The sequence below is a fragment of the Pholcus phalangioides genome, unplaced genomic scaffold (genome assembly GCF_987345545.1).
Source record: "Pholcus phalangioides strain wild (caught in Gottingen) unplaced genomic scaffold, Ppha-v1.0 ptg000015l_1, whole genome shotgun sequence".
Classification (NCBI taxonomy): domain Eukaryota; kingdom Metazoa; phylum Arthropoda; class Arachnida; order Araneae; family Pholcidae; genus Pholcus; species Pholcus phalangioides.
In genome coordinates this window covers 43,649,754-43,668,033 of record NW_028301608.1, presented here as the reverse complement: position 1 = coordinate 43,668,033, position 18,280 = coordinate 43,649,754, and the positions used below count along the sequence as shown (strand labels likewise).

The window sequence follows — 18,280 nt, the reverse complement described above, 5'->3', positions numbered from 1 at the left end:
TATTTAGCACCCCCTGATCACCAAAAGTGTTGTTGAAGTTTTCGGTATCGCTACTTTTTGTGTGGTACATGAAAATGTATTGTTATAAACCTCTTCACAGGGGCAGTACATCTGACTGAATTTAGTTTATCAACTAATCAATTAAAAATTTTTGTGGCGAATAAATAGTAAAAAGGTACATTTTTTTGATGGCACTAACAATGCTGATGCCAACAGTATCATAAATTTTATGTCAAGTGACAATAATGTTGCTTTTCAATATAATGATAATCCCTCTACAACAATATTTTTCTGGTTTGTAGGATTTCATTATATCGAGGTTTCACTGTATTTCTAGTTTTATGCAATATTATTGTACATTGCAATTTTATGTGCATTTTGTTTTTGGTTTTTTATAGATTTTTTATAGGTTTTTCTTAGCTACTTTTACATTTTTATACATGTCATATACAAATAAGGTAATACTGAAATGAGAAGATTTGTTGTTTAACTAGGGAATTTCTTTGCGTACTTCACTCAGTTGAGCCATTTCTCGAATCAATTGTTAATGATGACCTATCATGAACCTATCTGAATGCAAATTTTGTGAATTAGTCAAATTACATGCATCAAATATTTAATTTTACTTCATTTTGATTAGAATTTTAACATTATCTCTACTTTGTTCATTTATGTAGCATGGTGTGGAACATGCACTGTTAGCTGGTGAGCTCAATGAAGAGGAAGAAAAACAAGCATTTGAGAGCAGTCGAATTGGGGAATTGCAAAGCAAAAAAATTGCGATAGAACAGAAATGTGCCTTAGCCCAGGAAGAGGTAATACCAAAAGATAATATATTCTGGTAAATTCTTATATTTTTTAATTACAAAAACCATCGCTGTTTGATTTTTAGTATTTATTCTTTTTCTAAAAAACTTTTTTTTTTTTTTTTTTTGGTTTCCAAGAATATTCAAATTTTGCTTTTTCAAAGTTATTTCTTCTCAAATAAAAATAATACAAGAGATCAGTTATTGTTAAAATTATACAAAAAATATAAAAAGGGTGGTGAAAATGCTTGAATTGGGGGGAGGGGGAAGATGGTCAATAACAAGAGTAAGTTCATTCATCTTTTTAATATGTATGGTCAAAGATTCCAGTTTCTTTGACTTTCTCACAAAGACCTAACCTCATTGTTCATATTTGTGGCTTAAAATCTGTAAGTAAAGGGGGCTAACTATACGAACTCTATTCACTATTATTGTGTGAAATAAGTTTATAATATTTTGAAACATTTCTGCTTTTGAAAGATTCAGCATTTAATTTGTGATATATCATGTCATCTAACTATGCATTATTTGAATCTTGTGCAGTGGAACCTTTTGATAACAGATACGTATAGGACTAGTCATTTTGTCCTCTAGTAGGAAGTGTCCATTAATATTCAACAAAATGCATTGAAGTCTGGTTCAATGAGCCTAAAAAAGTGTTAACAGCAGGTGTCCACAAATAGGGAGTGTATGTTATGGGATGTTCCACTGTAGTAAAATAAAATTATTTAGGGAGAAAAAATATTTTTTTTTCACTGAAAACTGGATAATAAAATTGTATCATTGTGATTAATATTTCGCATGTTACTTTTCAGATTGAAGTTGCCCGAGAAAAACTTTCTCAGCAAGAAAAGATAGTTCAAAACTCAAGTGAAGAAGTAAAACAACTGCAAGAACTTCATTCATTATCTCGAAGTGAGGAGTTAGAGCTCAAATTGGATAGGCTGAAAGCTCAGATGGAACTTTTGGACCTCGAAAGGAAAGCATTCGAAGATCTTGAGTTCCAGCAGTTGGAGTCTCAGTCTCATCGAGAAGAAGAAAAAGAAGCCTTAACCCAAGAGATTGATCATCTTCAAGAAAGTGTAACACAAAGACAGGTATTGCTACTTTCATCTTAGTCACACACAAATACAGTAATACCCTTACTTCCCTTGACTTATGTCACTCTTAAACTTATGCTGTCTTTTCCTATGTATATAAAAAAAATTTCAATTAAACACTTTGAGCAAAGCTTGAAGGATTTTGACATCACATTCTCAGAAGAGAAATATTTTCTCTAGAAAGTTGCATTGAAAAGATGAAAACATGATCATAGCCTGTATTTATAAAAGAGGACATTCAGATATTTTCTCTTAATTCTTTGGCCTTTTTGATATTCTTTACACTTACTTTCTTGAGCCCCCCCCCCCAAACCTGACAGTTAATGCTAATGCAACAACCTCTTGATTGGAGACGTATAAGAGAAATTGTTTCGAATTGGCTATAGGTCATGGTCTAATTTACCCTCATGTGCATAAAATGACAATCAAATGTTATTGCTTGATTTAAAATTCCGACAATTTCTAATTAAGAAAATACCCTTTTTAGGGGTATTGTTTTCACCCTTACCTGCGATGAAAACAATAGGTCCCTATGTATGATTTGGGGGTTAAATTTGATTTTTCACTAACAATATCATCTAATACTATATAATACTAACTTACAAAAACTCCCACATTTTATTTTTAAAATGCTCTAAACAATAAAATTAATTTTCAATTTATGTTTGTATCACCATCTGCATGAAAATAATTATTCATGCAATACTTCCTCCCCTCCCCCCTTTTTGAGATACGAAATGTTCTGTTGATGCAAATTTTTTTTCTCTCTTTAATTTGTTTCTATATTTCTTTAAATTTCAGGCTAAAATAAATGAGCTTGCCTTGCAGAAGCTTAAAATAGTGACTCAGTTGGAGAAAGAAAAGTACAATTTTGAATGTCAGCTGAAAGAATGTACAGATCAATTACAGCAGGTATGTAGTTCAAGAAAACACAAGTTATTTTTACATATGCCATCAATCTTTGCAAGACTTTGCATATGCTATCAATCCTCTAATTTTCTATGTGTATACTGTATTGATCCAATGAACGCTCAAAGATGCTCATTTATCCTCAATTTCCAAAATCTATTCGCTTCAGGAATCAGCCTGTGTCTGAAGTCTGGGCATTTAGGCAGATGCCCAGACTTCAGACACAGGCTGATATATATCATGAATATTATCAACTAGATAATGAAACGCTACAGCAATTAGATACATGCATGGATTTAGGTATTACAATGAGCCGCATCCTGGATTTAACCAATCATTATCATGGCATAGTCTACAAAGCTAACAGAATTTCATAAATGTTATGTATGGCATACCACACCTTAAAAAATTAAGGACATAAAGCTCCTCGAAAAGCCCTAAAGGTCCTTTACCAAACAAATGAACGGCTGGTCTTATTGTGAGAGGCGTCAATTTCCGGGTTTATGCTCACTGGAATAGTGTAGAATCTCTGCAGATATGAAGATGTGCTAAAAACTAGTCCACCAAATAGTTTATTTACCATTGGGAGAACCGTTCTTCAAGATCATGGACAGATGAATTAACTTATGGAGGCATCGCTTCCAAAGAATACCAATGGCCAGAAGTGATTGCTTTTTCCACAGATACAGATGCTGTGTAGCGAGAATATGGAACACTCTGCATTCAGAACTTGTATCCGTCTCCTACGCCAGATTTGATTCCGGTATTGAGGATTTCGACCTGGCTCCGTATGTGAAATGCTTTCCCTTCTGACTGTTATTTCTGATTATTATTTTTTATTTATTATTATTTTATTATTTATTATTACTTTTCTAGTGTAAGTGCATTTCATGCCTTCTGGGGTTATTGTAAATAAATAAAATAAAATAAATATGCAAAGTGGCCAGACTTTGGACTTGGATCATTACACTTGTATGATATTATTTTATTTCAATTCTTTAAAAGGATTGAATTGAGTTATTTTGAAATTTTTTAGAATCAATAGTTTTTACTTCAATTTTAAATTATAAAGGAATTTAAAATAATTACTAGGGATTACATCTAAAACATATTGTAAAATGTGTTGATATAATTTATACCTTATAGACCAGTTCTAAAATATAACTTCTTTTTTTTCAAATACATAATTAGGAAGTTGCCAAATTAGAGTCTGTGAGTGAGAGACTAAGGTCAATAACATCTTTCAATCCAGCATCTGTTCCAGCTTGTTTCAGTGAAGGCAGTAGCCCGAGAAGTTCTGATTCTGATTTAGAAGTAAGGTTTTTTTTTTCTCATACCTTTCTGTACTTTTACTTTGACTGTTTCAATAAGTTTATATTCATGGCCAATCAAACTATATATTTTCCACTCCCTCTATATCTTATTTAAGGAATTAAAGCTATTATACATGTACTATAGCATTCTTTAAGTGTGTATGTTGAGTTGTGATAGATCTTGTTTAGTTATAAAAATTGTAAAAATAATCGAATGTCCTGAAAGATCTAAAGTTTTTTGTATAAGACGTAGCACACGACCTGTCACTTGGATTAAGATTTGAGAGTAAAAATTCTAAACCCATGATTGTAAGATTAGAAGCAGTAGACAAAATATAATAAGTAAAATCCAGCAAAACATAACACTGCATGTTGATAGAATCTCACTCACACAGGGTGTGAAAAGTGTGTCTAATGTGTCACTAATGTGTATGAAAAGTGTCAGTACACTGTGGCATGTGGCGAAGAACATGAAGATCCAAAAATTGGGTTTGTCCTGAAACAGAGAAAAATAACTTTTTTTCTTGTTCATCAGCTAGCACCCATGGTGCCATCTGTTCAGCTTTGACTTAATTGCAGTCATTCATTTTCTGTTCAAGAGTTAATACAACATTGGAGGAGCAATTCAACAGGTTTCATTCTGTGCATCCACAATTCCAGAATTTCTGATGCACATCTATTGCATGCAAGCATTTATTTGCAGAGAAATTTATTTTAAACCCAGGCATTGATGTTTTTTATAAACATGATCCTCACATATTTTCAAGTGATCTGCAACCACTTGACTGTCAGATGGCTCAGATTACATTGGCTTGAGAACACATGCAAACTGACATGCATATTTACAATAGGTTTTTAGGTTTATTCCGTTCTTCAATATGATAACACAAACATTTGATATGATACAACAAAAGGAGTTCTGGTAGAGGTAAGGTTTTATGTAGAGAAGTCTTTCATGGTTGTTGATCAACATATTTTGTTCACGTATTCAATTATATAAAATTTCAATCATTTTTTTTAAATATATAGAATTAATTTATATAACAATCTATTAATATTTTTGAAGTACTTGTATTATTAAGATATGCACATGTGCTTGTTAGTTATGTTTCATTTTGCTTAAACCCACCATTTTCAGAACTGGTACAAATATAAGTTCTTGTGTAACAAACATTAACTCCCACTTTTTTTTACTTCCTTATAAGTGCTTCGTTAAGACTGTACTATGTTTATTATGAGTGGTTGGCATTTGAAAATTTGCGATTAAAAATTTTTTGATTAACCAGTAAAAACATTTTTGTCAATTCCCAGCCCAATAATTATTGCATCAGTCTGAAACTTCAATTATTTGTTTTTATCTTTACTAGAAATACATTAAGTAAATTCCATTCTAGTCTGACGATTCCTTCATGGTGTTGAAATTTTCAGAAACATGAGTACCGTATATACTCGTGTATAAGCTGAGTTTTTTTTTGTGGAAAAATTTGATCCTCAAGTGGGGGGTCGGCTTATACTCTGGTGGTCAGTTTTTGATGAGAAAATATCGACCCCCCGCAATCAGTAGTCATTTTTGTAGCAGTGTGAGAGAAACCGGCATTACTGGTATGGGATATGTTCAAAGTTTGAAGAGAGAACATAGTTTCAAAGTTTGAACATATCCTGTACCATATCCTTGTGGGGTTTTCAAACCCCACAGGGTGGCTCCTGTGGAATTGTGTTTCCACCGATCTTTCAAAAAGTGTTGCATTAGCAATGTGATGGGCGGAACTGAAGATGATATCCTCTTTGAAAGTGACAATGGCGATGACAGCCCAGATGAGGATGAAAACGAAGATGCTGCCCTTGTGATGATCTGATGGATTATGATGAGCTTGGTGACGCAGAAGAAACGGGTTAAAAAGTTTGAATCATTTTCTATTTTAAATTTTTGCAAGCTGTTCATTTTGCATGAAAATATAATAATTTTTTTTCTCTAAAATGCACCGATTTTTGGGGTCAGCTTATACACAGGTTTTCAATTTATTGCAGTTTTGGTGGTCCTGAAGTGGGGGGGGGGGGGGGATCGGCTTATACACGAGTATATACGGTATATTATGAGTACATAAGTTAAACAGAAATCTGAAAACGTCTATGGATTTATGGATTTTTTTTTCATCTGCTCAAGAATTAGTAAATATTTATTTATTGAATCCCTAAAATGTTGAATGAAGTCCAAAAATGACTAAAAAATCATCCTATAATTTATTACACTGAAAATGTTTCAAGTTTCTTTCTGTGTGTGTAAAGCCCCCTCCCCCCCCAAAAAGATTTTTTTTATATGTTATACTCAAATGCTGGTAATTCCAGTTTGAAAGGGACTTGGTATAAAATCATGTCATTGAATCAGGAACAAAAATTATGATTAACGTATGTTCAAAAATTATAAATACAATACAATGCCACAACAGGCAAAATTCCCAACGAGGTGGCTGAGAAAAATGCCCATAACAAATATGGATGTCATATATATTTCTAAAATACAGCAACATCCCACCCTCCAATTACAAAGCAACCCAATAAGATTAACCATGCTCTTCTAAAAAAAAATTCAAATAATTATCTTATAAAAACAATAAGTTCCTTTATTATCATCAATTCCATTGAAATGACCCCTGCCTGGTCTACATTAATGTATATATTTCTGTCAATATGGTCTTTTTTTTTTTAAGGAAAACTAACATCATACAAATTTTCTATGTTTTGGACAATCCAAGTTTTCAGTAATCTCTAGGGGCTTTTGGTCTTATTTTATTTATCTTATAGATTTTTATCAAGTTGTTTTGAGAAATATAAATACAGTTTTAATTATTTTTTGTTCAAAATAATCTACAGTGAAACCTCGCTACAATGATACTCGATTTTACAACAAATCCCTCCAAAAAAATATTTTTTTGAAATGTTGTTTGGAATTGCTTGTAATCTAATGTAAAACTTCTCTCGATAAAACGATATCGTTTATTGTGACGAATACTTCTATTTTTTTTTTTTTTTTTATACTTCACTCGAAATCACCTTTGATCTATTTTAAAGTACTCACCAGATTTTGTTCTTTCAAGGCTATGTAAAAGCATCAGTATTTTGCTCTATCTGACCTCTGAAAATGTTAGTTGAATGAAGTTATTGTGAAGCTAGTTTTTGTGTGGCACAGGAAAGTGCTGTATGGTAAGCCACTTCACAGTGTGAAACAACTTTCTTTCCTACAAACCGAGCACAACTCAGGTTCTGTCGCCATGAGCAAGTGAGTGAAGTGTAATGATTGAATGTTTGTACCTTTCTAGGCCAGTCGCTTTCTGTGGCAAGACTTTTTAACAGGAAGATTGGCTCACATTCAAGCCTCAAAGTAGTAGGTTTCTTAATCTACAGGGTATCATTATATCAAGGTTTCACTGTAAATCAATATGATAAAAATTTGAGAGCTAAAGTCTTATTTGAGACTTTTTTGATTGAAACTATTTTCCCCTTTCAAAAATAAATGTCAAGATGAAACCAGATTATAAAAATTAATCTGGAAATACACAAATACACTCTCGCTAAAGAGTTATTTCAATTTCTTATGAATTTTTTTTCCATAGGAACATAAAAATGGTTTTCTGAATCAACAAGTTGCTTTCGATGCAGAAGGTGAGTGCAAAACTAACATTTTCAAATCATTATTTACTAACAGAGTATTCGCAGTAACAATAACATATCTAACATCACAAAGTGATTTCTAAAATTAGCTGTTTAGCATATTTTATTTAAAGCAGCTATCGTTTTTTTTATTGATTTCTATTATTGATATTGTCCATTTTGTAATATTTCAGGAAACATTTCTCCTCTCAGAAGCCATCATTCGAGTGAACGAAATGAAAACTGCAACAGTTTTCACAGTTTTGAGTCAGAATCATCCAGTTTGACAAGCTCAGATACTGGAGGAGAATGGTTAGTTTTTCCTATATGGTATGAAAGTAAAATTCTGCATTGAAATCTCGATACAACGATACTCTGCAAAGAGGGTATGAAAAAATCATGATTTTTAAAAACAAATCAAAATATCGGTTTTTTTCATTTAATTGGTTTTTTATTAAAATTAACTGAATGCTTATTACTTAAACAAATCTTGTTAATCATTAAGAATGCACATTTTCATATCATCTAATTGATTTTTTTTTCTCCCAATTGCTCAAATTTAATTAAGTATTAATGAATAAACTACAAACTAACTTCAAGCAAAAAATACTAGCTCCAAAGATCTGTGTTTATGTAACATGAAAGGTCATTGAGTCCAAATTAACTTCATGGATTAAATTTTTTTTTTTGTAGAGAAAAGTGCTTTTATTCATGAGTCCCCCTTTCCCACATCAAAGTGAATGAGAGGTGTCAACTCAGTATCACACATATGGTGCAGACATCTCAATTGACTCATTCAGCATCAACTAAATAAAACAAATTCTATTGACAAGATTGTGTTTCTTTCACAATTAATGGATGTGTTTTTGACTTGCATGATGTTGCTTAATAATTTACACATTTTTATTCTTTCTCACATTCAATGAGTTTTGATTAAAAAATGAGTGCAAATTCAAAATTTTTTTACAAAAAGTAAAGTTGAAAGCCGATTGATATTTATGTTGGTACAACATCTGTTATTACTTTGAATAAGTAATCAGGGCATAGAATTAAAGGCTTTATACAGAAAATAATTCCTCTGTTTTTTAACCAGGGAAACCCTAGTGCCATAGTGTAATGCATTAGAAATAGTTAGGGCAGTTTAGCCAACTTCAAGATCATCCAAGTTATATAAATAAAAAACAAAATTTAAATTTTTTGTGATTTTAATCATGATTTAAATCGGTGTACCCTGTCTGCGAACCAAGAAAAAATTTTGTTGTCGAGCGATTATTGTTATATTGGGAGGCAGCAGAATTTAAACATTAGACTATAGACATTTCCAAACAAGACTTGAAAAAATATCATTGTAGAGAGATTTATCGTTGTAGTGAAATTTCACTTTATGTTACTATGAACTCTGTCTGTAGAATTTTATTACAGCAGTAGTCCCCACCTGTAGGTGCTGTAGTGTCTACCATGTTTTTCCTTGATACCAGGGTGCAATGGTTGTAGTAACTTGTTACAGTTAATGAAACAGCTGCTTGTCATATTGAATTGGGTTATTTGTGTCCGTCGGCTTTGTTAAAATTTGTACAGCAGCACTCAAACCTCTATTGACAATAAAAAAAATAGACTATAGAAAGACATCTCGACAATAAATGCTCACTCACCCTAAACAATAACTCACTAATCCTCTCTAAATTTGAGTTACAGATATCACTAAATATCTTCCTTCCGCTTTACATATGTCAGTCAGGGCAGTGCATGCAAATTAGCTGGCACTACTACCATTATTGCATTTATCAAAAGATATTTGAGTGCTACTGTACATGCTTTCCTTAGGCATATAAAGATTGGCAATCTCTACACATGAGAGACATCCAATGGTGTGTTTTTTTTAATGTAAAAAATCACATTTGAAACTAATTTCTTGGAGACAAATCCTTTTTGCACTTTTAGCAACTTTTCATTGTCAGATCTTTATTCCAACTGAATATTAGCTTTTACTAATTACTGCTGCTTCAATATAGTAGTACCTTTAATTTATTGATAAGTAATATGATATAAAATTCCTATTTATTATGCTGTATTTCAATGTTTGGGCACTGTCATAGAGCATTAAAATTGTATATTTTGTTTGATTTAAATTTTTTGTCTTTTGATTCCATTAGAAGATAAATCAGTTGCATGTAGCATTACTGAACAACTCTCAAAGATTTCTTTTTTCAGTATTTTTGATGAGAAAAACCTTTTTGTTGGAAAATACATGTCAAAGGTCCTGGTGAGCACTGAGATGCTGAAATTTTTTTCAATATGAAATGTGCCCTCTCTTTTTTTTCCCAGATGGGGGCACATTTTTTTTTTTCTTTCACCTGCGCTGGCCTGTTTCTCTGCTCAGAAGTTTGATATCTGTGAAAATTGACAAAATAACATTCTACCTTATACGATATAGAATTTTTTTTGCACAGCAAAAAACTGAGAATGCTTCCTTATATACAGAGTGGTAACTATCAACTGCCCAGTAATTATACACATGATTTCTTGTGAAAAACTAATATGGAAAAGTGTTCAGTTCTTTTATCTGACCCATAAATAATGAGTTATAACACTCTAGTATTACATTACATGTGAGAAACATCATTGAATTGGAATCCCTGCTTCCACATATCAAATAAAAAAACCACTATTATAATTCTTTTATTGAAATTGGTGACCAGTTTTTAAATAATGTGTTGCATAAAAAAACAACATGGTATGATGTAATAAATATTTTATGAGCAATAATATTAGTTAAATAACAAAGTGTGCTTTGGAATTTGAACAGTTGTTTACGTGCTGTAAAATAACAAAAGTAAAACTCACAAAGATTAATATGAGCGGGTCTGCCCTGCTCATAATTATTCATAATTATTTTAATATAAAGGTAAATTAGTTAAAATTTTAATTTATTTAAATGGTTGATTGTTTAAGGATTATTTTGTATTTAAAAGATTATTTGAAAGGTGACTAGGTAACAGGTGTGGTATTAATTAAGGCTTAGCTTTTGGTATTCGTAAAAGAGATACAGGAGGGTCACAAGTTATAAAAGATTATGTAGGAAAAGAAGATGGTGCTTTAGGCCAACTGCCGATGAAGCACAATTCAACTGGCAAGGTATGAAGCTACGAAATAGGAATGTAAGAGGGAAAATACATGAATAGTGGATGTCAATAGATTCGGGACCTTCACTGAAAATAAAACTCAATTTGAACGCAACTTGTGAAAAGAAAGTAAGAGTATTGAAGGGAGCGAGAATATTAGAAAGATTAAATTGTCATGTGTAGGTTACCCTTAAGCAAACTGCCGGTGCGACTTTCATATGGGTGTGTAATTGTCACCTGGCAATGCATGAGGAAGGCCCAGGGCTTGGTGACAGGAGAAAGGTGTTTTTCTAAAATACATGAATAGGAGCTGTCATGGAATGAGATTTGATTCTTGAGGCATAGGTGTGGAAAAGTTATGGAGAGCGAGCATAATGAATGTTCAGAATTAATGAATAGTAAGGATATTGCTCGTGTAGAAATGGGTGTAAGAAAGGAAATCTAAATATAAAGCGGCATTGCTCATTAGAGCACTTGTGCTCTGCAAGTAACATGGGGTGGCCTTAAGGTATTAATATGAAGGTGACTGGTACACATCGGCGTTCTAATTATTTAGGAAGGTGCAAAATTTATTAGGGCAGATGAATACCACAGATTTTCTCAGGAATGGTCACGCAAAAGTCCAATGAAATTGCCCTTGCTTGAGGCCTCAAATTAAAATGTAGTACGGAAAGAAAAATTACAAGGAGGAGCCAAAGAGGAGGCAAAATGAAGAAACCTGATGGAAGTTGAAAATTTGTTTTGAAGGGACAGAGTTTTGAGTTTTCCCGGAGATAGGGAGAAAAAGCCAGAGGAGTGGGCTTGAATTTTGTGGAGTAGAGAGTCGCGGGATATGAAATGGACATAGTGCTGTGTGGAGGAAGTACAGACCTAGGATGGCAAGGAGATCACAGACGAGGACCGGGGTGAATGCACTTATACTTTTCCTGTGACCTGAATGCCCAGTTAAGTAAGGATGTTACATGTTCTCAGATGCATAAGTTAATAACTTGAATCACCCGTGGCAGGTATTGTAATATATATTCTCTCAAATAGATATAGGAAACATCTTTCATAATGTTAATGACTGTAATTGCCATTTATAAATTAAATATTTTTATACTTTAAACTTGCCTCCATGCTTTTAATCACTGGGTTTCTTTAATTATGTTTTTGTCAGATAAAATGCAATTTACGACCACTATACGATCAAATTATTGATATTTACTAATTGGTTAATTATATATGTTAGTTAGTAGAAGTCACCCGATAGAAGAACGGGTTGACATTAGCCCTCCTTAGCTTTTTGAAATAGTGATCAAAGATGATCCCAGGAGATTCCCAACTCCTAACTGAGAAAGAAAATATTTCTTCTTTGTTTCTGCTACTGATGAAGGAACTTCATATAGTTCCGAAACGCGTATAGCCGTGTTCTTTTTGGAATTTTGGGTAAATCTAACGTCGGTTATTCAATTGTATTAAATTTTTGAGTATTTATTTTAAAAAATGTGTCTACTGCCAGCTCTACAGCCTCATAGCCCCAGGGTAAAATGAAAAAGGGCTCTCTTAAACTGAAGAGCCAAAAAAACTGGTACAGGCATGCGTATGCAAATAAAGAGATATGGAACCAATCAGAGTACGCGCTGCGGTCGGCAACGCCTATATAACACAACAAGTGTCTGGCATAGTTGTTAGATCGGTTACTGCTGCTACAATGGCAGGTTATCGAGGTTTAAGTGAGTTTGAACGTGGTGTTATAGTCGGCGCACGAGAGATGGGATGGCATCTCCTTGGTACCGATGAAATTTGGATTTTCATGTACAACCATTTCACGAGTGGACCGTGAATATCGGGAATCCGGTAAAAAATTAAATCTACGACATCGCTGTGGCCGGAAAAAGATCATGCAAGAACGGGACCAACGACGACTGACGAGAATCATTAAACGTGACAGACGTGAAACCCTTCCGCAAATTGCTGCAGATTTCAATGCTGGGCCATCAACAAGTGTCAGCGTGCGAAACATTCAACGAAACATCATCGACATGGGCTTTCGGAGCCGAAGTGTACCCTTGATGACTGCACGACACAAAGTTTTACGCCTCGCCTGGGCAACACCGACATTGGACTGTTGAGGACTGGAAACACGTTGCCTAGTCTGACGAGTCTCGGTTCCAATTGCTTCGAGCTGATGGACATGTACGGGTACGGAGACAACCTCATGAATCCATGTCAACTACATGTCAACAGGGGACTGTTCAAGCTGGTGGAGGCTCTGTGATGGTATGGGGCATGTGCAGTTGGCGTGATATGGGACCCCTGATACGTCTAGATACGACTCTAACAGGTGACAGGTACGTAAGCATCCTGTCTGATCACCTGCACCCATTCATGTCCATTGTGCATTCCGACGGACTTGCGACACCCCACACTTCCAGAATTGCTACAAAGTGGCTCCAGGAACACTCTTCTGACTTTAGACACTTCCGCTGGCCACCAAAATCCCCAGACATGAACATTATTGAACATATCTGGGATGCCTTGCAACGTGCTGTTCAGAAGAGATCTCCATCCCCTCTTACTCCTACGGATTTATGGACAGCCCTGCATGATTCATGGTGTCAATTACCTCCAGCACTACTTCAGACATTAGTGGAGTCCATGCCACGTCATGTTGCGGCACTTCTGCGTGCGCGGGGCCCTACACGATATCAGGCAGGTGAACCAGTTTTTTTGGCTCTTCAGTGTAATTCACATATTTTTTGTCATAAATCATTGTGCCTGATCTTATTGTGGAAGCCTCCTCGACAAATAAGGTCCCCGTGTGGGACTTATGTGCTAAGATGGCCCTGGGTTTCCTGTAAAGTACTCGTACATTCTGCTTTTCAGGAATCCTCATTTCTAATAAATAAAAAATTTCCAAAAACATCATTTTTCCAACTTATAGTTTCTTGATGAAACTGAAAATGACATTCATAAACCTTCTGGTCAAAAATTCGATGGGAGAAATGTAAAATTGCTGTTTCTAAGTTGTTTAGTCGTTCAAGTGGTTTGATTTTTTATTAAACAACACAAACTCATTAAAATTCAAAATGAAGAACAACTTTGCGAATGTCAGTAACAAGAAAGTTTTCTTCATTGAAAGCTCTCTGGTTTCCAGCATTTTTGAGTGTTCTGTTGCGTTTGATCATGCACAACCCCCACAAAAAACAGTCACAGATCCCCAGAGTTCCATGGAACTTCAGTTGTAAACCTATGTTCTAAGAGTATTGGAAATATTAATTTTGCTATCAAAACTTGGAATTATGTGTCTTGAAAGCAGTAAATAAAAAAAAAATGGGGGTTTTTTTTTCGGAGTGCTGTAAGTATAGTCAAACTCGGTTGTAACAGCATTGAAGATTCTTCAATGTTTTGTCATTACAACTGAGGTTGACATTTTCAAGACCATTTTCAACCAAAAATATAATCAGATGTAGTGCAAATACCGTGTATGAAGTTGTTGTTTCTCATTATGATTAGTATGATCAATTTTGATTGATAAAAATATAGGAAACTGGGATCATAAAAATAAAGCATCGCAAATTCTCATCAGTGTTGCCAACTGTCAGCAAAATTTTCAAATATTTCTTCTAAGTAATCCTTGCTGTAGCACTTCATTTCTCTCACCAAGCCTGCAGTGTGATTTAAGATATAGTTCATATAGAGGAAAAAAATAGAATCATGACAAATATATGAGATGAATATTTATAACCATATTCATTACAACACAGTTTATAAATTATAGAAATTATTTCATTCTCGAATCTAATAAACATGAAATAAAGCAAGCTTCATTGAATTTAAGACATTTTTATTTTAAAAAAAATCAGGAAGCCCAAAATTACCGGGACATACCAGAATCTCTCATATATGGGTCATATCAATAAGCAAGTCAGAGCATCAAACATGTAAAAAATCTTTTTTTTTCAACATTAGGCATCAATAGGGCAACACATATTTTTTCAATACTAATTCTGAAAAGGGGTAATATTAAGTGCACAAAATTGCACGTAAGCTGCTTTCTGTGATCTCAAGTGCTGAGCTGGGCCAGAATTAGAGGGAGGCTAATGGGGAGCGCAATTGCTCGGAATGCAAAATTCAGGAGGTGGGAAATTTTATGTGTGAAAATCATCTATCACTATTGCACTACTAGTGGGAGGGGTTAAGAGGGTCATCCCCCTAACGTGAACAGGGCAAGACGGGAGTATGGGGGGCAGACCTGCGACTAGAGTGGATCCACAGCTCTCACTATAACAGTGGTTCTTAAAGTGTGCGTGGCAGTGAGCTGTCTGTATCGGTTTGTGCCGGTTCAGTGCTTTGAAGATTACTGTTCTCTTTCTTTGTTAGACTGCAGTGGGGAACCTTGGCTAGACGTTGACCAGACCAAGGGAGCTGCGAATGACAAAAGTTAGAGAACCACTGCACTAATAGTGATTATCTTTGTACTGATTCACACGAAATCTCCAGCCGACATCGTTAATTAATCAACGATTTGTAATAAGGATAATTAATCATTGCAAAAATCCGTTGGATTTAGCATAATTGTTTAATGATTAATTAACGATTTCGCTTTTATTATTAACGAATTTACTAATCGTAACAAAAAAATCTCCGTTCGATTTAGTGTAATCGTTAACTATCATTATATCGTTAATTAATTAACGATTTAACTTTCATTACGTCATGATTAATTAAAACGATGTAACTAATTGTTACAAAAACTCCGTTGGATTTAGCATTCCACTATAAAACGGATACTTGGTGGAAAGTATCCGTTTTATAGTGGAGATCATCCACAAACTAAAGTGCAGTTAATTCCATCCCTTCTAAAAAAATGTCTAGGGAAAACGCCATAAACGACGAATGTGTTGTTATATCCGAGATGATTGCGATTTCATCGACGTTATAAGTGAGGTTCATTAGCATTATTCTCTGGGAATCGGCTCAGACCACCGGTTATTGATGTTATAACCGAGTTTGATTGCATATAAATTTGGACCACAACAGTTTCTGGTAAATGCCAGACTTTTTTTTTTCTATATCCTTTGCATTTTGCTAGCTGTAAAGAAAGAAAGCTCTCAATTTTCTTGATGGGGCGAGAGTAAAAACTAACTCACGAATGAACGTGACTTGTTTATCCAGCAGTGCTCATGTAGTGTAATTACGATAGGCTCGAATTATAATGAAAGTTCTAGTTGGTTTGCACCTGCTCATTTCAATAATTTTTCTTACTCTTTTGAACTCGTTGGTTATTACTTTTAATGTTATGAAAAAACGAGGATTATCCATTTTCACTAGACAATTGGGGCCGTGATCCGTCTCAGAATCCTCCTTCATCTGCTGTTTACTGTTCAGTCTTATGAGGTACGTTGCTATCCCTTACTATGCTGTTGTTTTTCGCTGAAAGTTTGCTAAGCGTATTCATTAGAATATTTTCTCTCCAGTGTTTATTAAATTTTCTAAAATAGCAGTAGTAAAATAAATTCCCGTGTGGTGGAGAAAAAACAAAGTCGAAGCGTTAAGTACACAGGCATAAGATTAACAAGTGTTATACAGTATTATATCTATGGTTAAGTACATAAGCGTACGCAGAATTTTCTGGAGTGGGGGGGGGGGGTTCAAATCTTTTTTCTTTTGAAAAGGGAGGGTTTACCTTTTGTCCTGAAAAATAACACTTCAATCTCGGCTTGAAGGGAGTAGAGTTAGAACGCCTTGCGTACGCCAATGGTTAAGAGTGTGCACATAAATTTTTATTTTATCTGACGCGTAAAATGCCGTATCAACTTCAAAATGACCAGTCTGGTTGGTTGCTGTTTTTTTTTTTTTCTTAATACAGTTGAACCTCTATTTAACGAATAAGGTTAAACAGACTTTTTTATTCGTTTAATCGAAGAAAGTAGTTTTTTCGGGGTTGGGATTGACATGAATGTACAGGCACTTCTAAAAATTTTATTAAATCGAAAAATTCATTACATCAACGTTCGTTATATTCGGGGTCCGACTGTACATGAATCTTTTATTAAGGATGATTATATTTACAAAATAATCTATGAGTTAAAAAAAATTCAGAAATTCAATCAACAATATGTAAATGTTATATGCTGTGTTTGTGTAGTCAGCTGAAGGTTTTTTTTTTAACATACTTTTCATCTGATGAAAATCCTTATGTAGAATTACGTGTGAGTAGTCTTCTATTTAATCGAGAATTCCACAGACGAAATTAATTTATGAAACCAATCAAAAAGATGATTACAGTCGGGCTCGCTTATAATTATCACGGATATTATGAATTTTCACATAAAAATGAAGCTTTTCCACTTCCCATCAATTTTGTATTGCTCATCCATTCTTATCAAGAGAGTATAACGAAGTTCGCGTATATATAACGAATATTTTCGCTGTTTTTTCTTCGTTATAAGTAGGTCCGACTGTATTTCAAACCCCTTTTGGCCTATTTTATGTACTGTACCGTCATTTCCTATGCTACTAATTCGTAACATTTTAATCTTTTTTGATAAAAAAATCTTGTTGGCTTTTACTTTTGCTATCAAGAAATCTTTTTGCTGTCAATAAGCTCATAGCTAATACGCAGGTGCGAGAGGTGCGGCCGCACCGGGCAGCTAAATTTGAGGGGCCCACAACCGAAAAAATACTTTGATTACATTTTGACCTTAGCGTTCTTAACGTTTGACTAAACATTAAAACAAAGCAAATACGAGCTTAAAATTCTGCCCAAACCTCTAAATCCAGACACCAAACCCTCTGGCCTACGGTTTTTCACAGAACCAACCTTCACCTCAAGCCAAGAGAAGGATGCTGGTATACACCTAGTGCCACAGGCGTTGGACCAGTTGGGGCACTAAATTCTTTTAAAATTATTCAAAATTGCATGGGGGAGGCATAAAATATGCTTGTGCAGCTAAAAGAGTATCTAGGGGCGACCCTGGGTAGATCATCGGTTCTCTATATCCCAGACAGCTTCCCAACCTGTAAGTATCTGCGGCATGGCAGATACAAGGGTGGGGCTGACAGTGCCTTGGACAATTCTCATAATTTTTTTTCACGCTCTAAATTCACTAAAAAAAAAACCCCCGTGAAAAGTCTGGCCAGTGTGTCCGCAAAAGATCTCAGCAACGGTCATGCTCCAGGATGTGGGAGCACACTTTCGATTTTTTCGCTGGGCAGCGGGCACTATTTTTTTTTTTTTTTCCATGACTATGAAATTTAGTTCGATATTCATTCTCGGGTGCCAATGTAAACAATTCGTGTGTCTGGGTGTCCATGCACACTGAGGGATTGGAGAAACCCCGTTGTATAGGGCTGTTTTTGCACCAGGCTGCAAAATACTTAAGCCCGTCCCTGCT

At 34.5% G+C, this 18,280-nt stretch overlaps 1 protein-coding gene across 1 annotated transcript in view; it reads left to right on the top strand.

Annotated features, from left to right (window-relative positions):
• The window catches only part of LOC149076075 (uncharacterized), a 70,312-nt gene that overhangs the window by 34,037 nt on the left and 17,995 nt on the right, over window positions 1-18,280 (top strand). Inside the window, exons 9-14 of the mRNA XM_089243599.1 lie at window positions 678-815; window positions 1,622-1,903; window positions 2,708-2,818; window positions 4,007-4,129; window positions 7,740-7,788; window positions 7,971-8,088. Of these exons, the coding sequence (XP_089099725.1) occupies window positions 678-815; window positions 1,622-1,903; window positions 2,708-2,818; window positions 4,007-4,129; window positions 7,740-7,788; window positions 7,971-8,088 (821 nt within the window). The remainder of the gene's footprint in view (window positions 1-677; window positions 816-1,621; window positions 1,904-2,707; window positions 2,819-4,006; window positions 4,130-7,739; window positions 7,789-7,970; window positions 8,089-18,280) is intronic.